The following is a 6,363-nucleotide window of genomic DNA, read 5'->3' on the forward strand; positions in this document are numbered from 1 at the left end:
GGTTTGATCGCAGCGCACACACCCGTGTTCTCCGCTTTATGTGATTTTGGGACGTAACTCTGATAAACGTTTTAATTAAGTAATGTTTTTGTACTCTTTAAATATAATATATGTTTAAAGAGTACAAAAAAATATGAAGTTTGATATATTTATTAATTTTTTTCGATAAAAAATAAACCTTAATTTTTCAAAAAACAAAAGAAATGATTTGAAGAAAAAAAAAGTTTATTTTTTATATATCAATATGTGTCTATATGTAAAGAGAACGAAAAATCATGAACAATGGTATATTCTGTTTTTTTTATAGAAAACGTGGTCTAAAAAAAATTAAACTAAAAAATTGAAGTGAGTTTTGTTATAATCTGGTGCATATACGTCAATTATAAAAGTCTACAACTCTTCCTTTTGTTGTTGATCGCTTTAAATTTCAACGTTTTGGATTGTTACATTGGTTCGTTGATTAATAATGGTTCTATATTGAATTTTCTCTCTCTCTCTCTCTCTCTCTCTCTCTCTATATATATATATATATATATATATATATATATATATATATATATATATATATAAACAAGATGGGGTGAGGACTCTTTTTTCGATGAGGACTCGTCACCTTAAAAAATTGAAAAAATATAAAAAAATACAAATCATAAAATCGAGCATAGTACTATATCGGAGAGAAAAAAAATTGGATTTTTTTTATCATTAAAATTGAAGCATGAATCATTTTTATGATCAGTGATTCATTTTTTATGATCCATGATTCAATTTTAATGATCAATTTTTTTTTCAATTTTTTTCTCTCCGATATAATACTATGCTCGATTTTATGATTTGTATTTTTTTTTCAATTTTTTTAAAGTGACCTCACCGGTCCTCACTGAAAAAAGAGTTATCACCGGAACCGGACTATATATATATATATATATATATATATATATATATATATATATATATATATATATATATATATATATATATCCTATTTTATCTTTATCATGTAAAATATGATTAAACATGTATATAACATTTATTTACGTTCTAGAGTAAATTACACGAATGGTCCCTATGGTTTATGGTAATTTACGCGTTTGGTACCTAACTAATATTTTTAACTCGAAAGGTCACTACTGTTTGTTTTTGTTACGCGGTTGGTCCCTGTCTTACCTAAAAAGACTATTTTATCTTTGATTTTTTAATTTATTCAAATAAACACCCTCAACCCCACCCTCTTCACCTTATTTTACCTACCCCATCATTTTTCCCTATTTAAATAATAGTCTTTTTAGGTAAGACAGAGACCAAACGCGTAACAAAAAACAAACAGTAGGGACCAAGCGCGTAACAAAAACATATAGTAGAGACCTTCCGAGTTAAAAAAATAAGTTAGGGACCAAAGATACAAATTACCCCAAACCATAGGAACCATTTGTGTAATCTATTCTACGTTCTGCTATTTGATTTACCCTTTCTCTACAAGGGGATCAAACTCTGCTTTATTCTGCATAACATTTCTAAGAAGAAAGACCATGCCATTAATATTTTTTGTTCTCTTCAAACTTATTCTCCATAACATTCCTAAAATGAAAGACCAATGCATTAAGATTTTTTTTGTTCTCTTCAAACGTAAGAACATAAGTCTTGAAAAGTATTATAGTTTGTTTGATATGATTTAATAAAATCGAGAAAAATAATATGATGAACAAGTAAGAGAGTAGGTACTAGGCAACCATATTCTGTTGTCATGTTTGAGTGGTATTATGATTGCCTAATAAAAGTTGTAAGTCAATGTTATAAATTCAATTTGAGGTCGTACTGTAAAATTTTAACCAATTATTGATTATCTATAAATTACTTTAACTTGAATGAGCTTTGACCAACATAAGATTGAAGCGGATACAAGAAGTTAATAAATACATTACATTTGCATTGGCTGTGTGAATAAATATATATACAAAATAATAATTGAGGTGGAGGTGGATGTGTAAAATCCAAACGTAAACAGAAAGGGGAAATAATAGAGTAGAAATGTAATTGCATTGCAGGAGTAGTTTTCACTCATGTTTGGTTTACAAGAAACATTGGATGACAGGAGAGTGAGTCAGAGGGGTTGTTCCTTGGTAAGAAAGCGAGTCCCACTTTTGGAGAGAATAAGGTCTTTGATGTCTGTGTAGGCCTTGAGCTCCTCTAAAGCATCTGATGTCTTTCGGGACAAAAATAATCCACTGTTGTTGTTGTTGTTGTTGTTGTTGTTGTTGTTAAATTCAGGCTCCTCTAAAGCATATCTGCTGGTGCTCAAGGAGTAGCAACTGGAATCTTGTCGAAGGGGTGGTGCTGTCCTCAGCATGCGGACAAGTGCACCCACTGCAGCATCTTGTGATTTTTTAGACAACTCTCTTCCTGCTTGTTTACCACCACTCTCACTGAGAAACGCCAATAGAAAAATTAAAACACTAACCTTGCTTTTTAATTTTTTTATATATATAAACAGATCCTATTTAGGTTGGTTGGTTGGTTGGCTTGGTTAAAACTTACCTGACACTGAGAGAGGAGTCACAAGTATCAACATCATCCACAATAAATGGACAGGAGAAGTCAATATCATCCAACTCATCCTGGAGAGACAATTTACTGGAGCTTCTAGAGAATCCAACACGAGGCGAACCACTTGAAGAAAGCAAACCTGAAAACCTCCCCGAATCATCTTTGTTATCCCTAGATACCACCTGTAGCAGTAGAAGAAACAAACAAACCCACGGCCTTCAGTCTCAGATCCAAAGCTTACTTTTAAACAGTGAGTGAGTTTACCTACCTTGGGGTTGTGACTAGAATAATGATTTGCTGACCCGGAACCGGAACTCAGGTCCCCAATCCCAATCCTTGACATGTCTGACTTTTTAAGGGACCTGATTCCAGAAGGAGAGTCATGATCATAGCGTCTAGGTGATGGGGGTGGAAGATGTCGGTTAGCAGGATCAGAGAGATTAGGAGAGAGGTATCTGGGACTGGGAGTTCTGTTGATCATAGGGATACTGACGGGGGCAGTCTCTGAGCGCAGCCGAGATTGCATGGGAAGGTATGTTGGGGGAGATGGTGAAAATGGCGGTGAAAGTTGATAATCATCAAAGCTTGGTGGCCTATAATTTGGACCATACACATCTGTAAGCGAATCATATCGCCCACTGGAAGAGCGATGTGGTGGTGGTGGTGATCCAGAAGAGTATTGGTTATGTGTGAATGGTGCTCCCCTGCTTAAGCCACTTGTCCAGCTATGTGGCCGTTGAGGAGGAGGTGCTGCTGCCGATGAAGGAAAAGACGTGGCGGCATTAGCATTCACATTCACGCCCACTCTATTCATCACTGGGAAATGGAAAGCCCTAAAAGGATCAGTGGCAGGGCTGCCAACGTAGTCTGTAATGATCTCAGGTGGAAATGACGCTGAAGTTTCCAAGTTAAAATCAGCCAAACTTTCCCGATATTTCACAGATATAGACAGGCGTCCATGCTGGGCTTCGATGGGGAAGAAACTGTAGTGTTTCATTGATTCTTCCTCTGCCCTTGTAAACGGGGCACTAAAGGAGGACACCCTGTAATTTATATCAAAACCACAACCACAACCCTTACCCTCACCCTCACTTGAAGAAATACATAACAGCTTTCGGTAAGCCCTGTATGCTGGGAGGAGCCTCATCATTGTATACAGAGAACGTAACAGAATGATAGACTTCTTATATGTTTTCTTATAAGATTCGCTGCTAGATGCCGACGTCCTTGAATGCTCATACTCATACTGAACCACCCACCTCTCGATAACTGTCTCAACTAATGCTCCATATCCAGACCTTGTACCCATACCTATTTCTTGAACTAGTATAATGTCTATCATCATGGGTTCCATTATATTCCTGTGCCAAAATTTCAAACTATCTAAACCTGTGGGACTGGGACGCTCACCTAATGCTAAATTGAACCATTTATCACTCTTCTTCACTTGGCTTTCGCTTTGGCTTTGTAAGTTTCCCCTACGACCACTTGTACTCGTAGTAGGCCCATTCCCATTCCCAATCGAAGGAACCCTAGACTCCAACACAATATGCAAACTTTTCAACAGAAACTGAGACACTATTTGCTCGTTTCTTCCATGTTCATTAGGATTGTTATATTGCAAGTCCATGCTTCTGTAAATCAGATCATAACGCTACCCAACTACAACCCTAATATCTCCATTCCTCCTACCCAAATATTCAACACAAATCGACCACTTGATATTCGAATCCCTACTTACCAAATAAATCAATACCTGAAAACGATAAATGTGTAAAAGGGGTTTTCATCATCACAATCACAAGTCGTACGTTACTCATCAGAATAGTCAAATTTTTGCACAAACTATGTGGAAGAGATGTGAAATTTTCAGATAAACTTACATATTTCTTATTGATCTACAGGGAATTGAGATCAGAAAAAGGTCGGATCGGAATAATAAGAAGACGAGATTTAACAGATAAAACAAGTGGGGATTAAAAGCAAAGAAATTGGATCGTTGATGATAAAAGTGAGGGGTCGGAGAACGTACCAGGGAGACGTGAAATCGAAAGGCAAACGAAAGAAAGAGAGATTGCGTACAAGGCAGAGTGGAAGTGATGATAGACTTTGCTTATTAATCAATCACAGAGGGAGGATGACGAGGAAGAATGATTCTTTTGATTTTACCTGTTGCTGCTGGTATTCGTACTCACAGAATATCACAAAACGAATAAATTCACTTTATTAGAATATTAGAATCCATTGCTGAAATCATTTACAAAATGACGTTTGAACACAAGATTCAAAATAAAGATTCCCTTTTTTTAATTTATTGTGATTACATAATTTTAATTTTATATAAAAAAAAACTATAAATTCGTTCCTTATATTTGTCAAAAATATTGAGGTTTAATTTTTGTGAATGTTTTTTGTATATTTGTAGGAGTTTGTCAACAAAATTAAGAGAAAGATGACAAATGGAAGAAAACATGGCAGCCAAGAATAACCAAAGAAAACACAATAAATTGTCATTGTATTTTTTTTTCATTTTGCTTAATATTTTATGGTTGTATAACGATTTGGATGTTACGAAAATAGTTGTGAGACTCATATATTACATGAGTTAATTTAAAAAAAAAAAGTTAAATATAAAAGTCAAAATATTTGAGAACTTTAAATTTATAAGAAAATAAGAAAAATATTGAATTATTATAATATAAATGTTTCTTATCTTTTAAATTTAAACAAATATTAATTTAAATAAATAAAAGAAACTAATAAGCTTTAATTTTGAGAATTTTGAAATTAAAAGGTAAGTTCATTAATGAAATTGATATCAATTTATTACTACATTTATTGCAAATATTATATTAAAATATTATGTGGAATTTAATAATAGAAAAAAACTCATAAAATGACATGTAAAAAAAAAACTAATTCAAAATAACCATAAAATGACATTTGACAAACTGAATGAGATTGTGACAAGTGGCAAAAAAAACATTCATTTATTAGAGAGGATACACATATTTTATTTGTATATTTGGAAAAAAAATCACAGTTTTAATTTTTTTTATGAATATTGTTGAATATGCATGTATGCATAATTGAATATTTAATAGTATATATATATATATATATATATATATATATATATATATATATATATATATACCTTAAAAAGCATTTAGCTATTTTAAGACAAGAAAGTCTTAAATTTAAATAGTACAGAATGTTAAACACAATATACAAATATCTAATGCATGATATCTCTTATCCCTATATGACCACCTTAATTCTAGCATATTGTTTCATGTATCTTGTATCTTGACCTGGCCTTTCTTTTTCAATTGAATTTTCACTTGAAATTGACTCAAACCCGCTCAACATGCACTTAAAATAAAGAGCCTCCCAGTTATCAGATCTGATTTGAAGACCCTCCCTTTTTCCTTTAAACATGCTCTCCCAATCATATGTGTATCCGAGGTTCACCAACATCTCTCCATAAGAATCCCTAATCGTCTTTGTAGCCTAACCTCCCCTGATAACAAAAGGTATGCTTCTACATCCCCTGATTCATAATTGTTCTTTTCATGAAGTCCATCATCGCTCCTTTCCTCCATGAAATCAACCATCGTCTCTCATCATTCTTTATAAAAACATAACCGAAGACATTGTTTATTGTCACAACCACTCATATCCTCACATGTCTGGAGTTAACACCAGTCACCTCAAAGGTTTGTGTTGATTTTGGATTCCTAAGTCTGCTACTTTACTACATGTGCATTTGTGTCCCTACTTATATTAAAGTGACTTGGAAAAATAAGTTCACATGAT

General features: G+C 33.5%; 1 protein-coding gene across 3 annotated transcripts; it reads right to left on the minus strand.

The window, feature by feature from the left end:
- Window positions 1–1,851: 1,851 nt before the first annotated feature.
- ATG13 (Autophagy-related protein 13) lies at window positions 1,852–4,774 on the minus strand. 3 transcript variants are annotated; one of them, XM_079081360.1, is made up of 4 exons: window positions 4,577–4,774; window positions 2,813–4,300; window positions 2,536–2,726; window positions 1,852–2,423 (listed from the first exon to the last, which is right to left on the minus strand). In XM_079081360.1, the coding sequence occupies exons 2-4, from the start codon at window positions 4,172–4,174 to the stop codon at window positions 2,102–2,104; spliced, it is 1,875 nt and encodes a 624-aa protein (XP_078937486.1). In that variant the 5' UTR covers window positions 4,175–4,300; window positions 4,577–4,774; the 3' UTR covers window positions 1,852–2,101. The 3 variants fall into 3 exon arrangements, with proteins under 3 accessions (XP_078937486.1, XP_078937485.1, XP_078937484.1); XM_079081359.1 differs by having other exon boundaries at window positions 4,428–4,774; XM_079081358.1 differs by having other exon boundaries at window positions 2,813–4,774.
- Window positions 4,775–6,363: the final 1,589 nt, after the last annotated feature.

Source organism: Lactuca virosa, chromosome 2 (genome assembly GCF_052849685.1).
Source record: "Lactuca virosa cultivar CGN04683 chromosome 2, Lactuca_virosa_CGN04683_v6, whole genome shotgun sequence".
Lineage (NCBI taxonomy): Eukaryota > Viridiplantae > Streptophyta > Magnoliopsida > Asterales > Asteraceae > Lactuca > Lactuca virosa.

Bases quoted from the DNA above. Each gene is read 5' to 3' on its own strand.
- ATG13 (XM_079081360.1), bottom strand. From the start codon at position 4,174: ATGGACTTGCAATATAACAATCCTAATGAACATGGAAGAAACGAGCAA. The intron at 2,727-2,812 runs GTAGGTAAACTC...CTACTGCTACAG, and splicing joins ATTCTAGTCACAACCCCAAG to GTGGTATCTAGGGATAACAA. The intron at 2,424-2,535 runs GTAAGTTTTAAC...GGCGTTTCTCAG, and splicing joins GACTCCTCTCTCAGTGTCAG to TGAGAGTGGTGGTAAACAAG.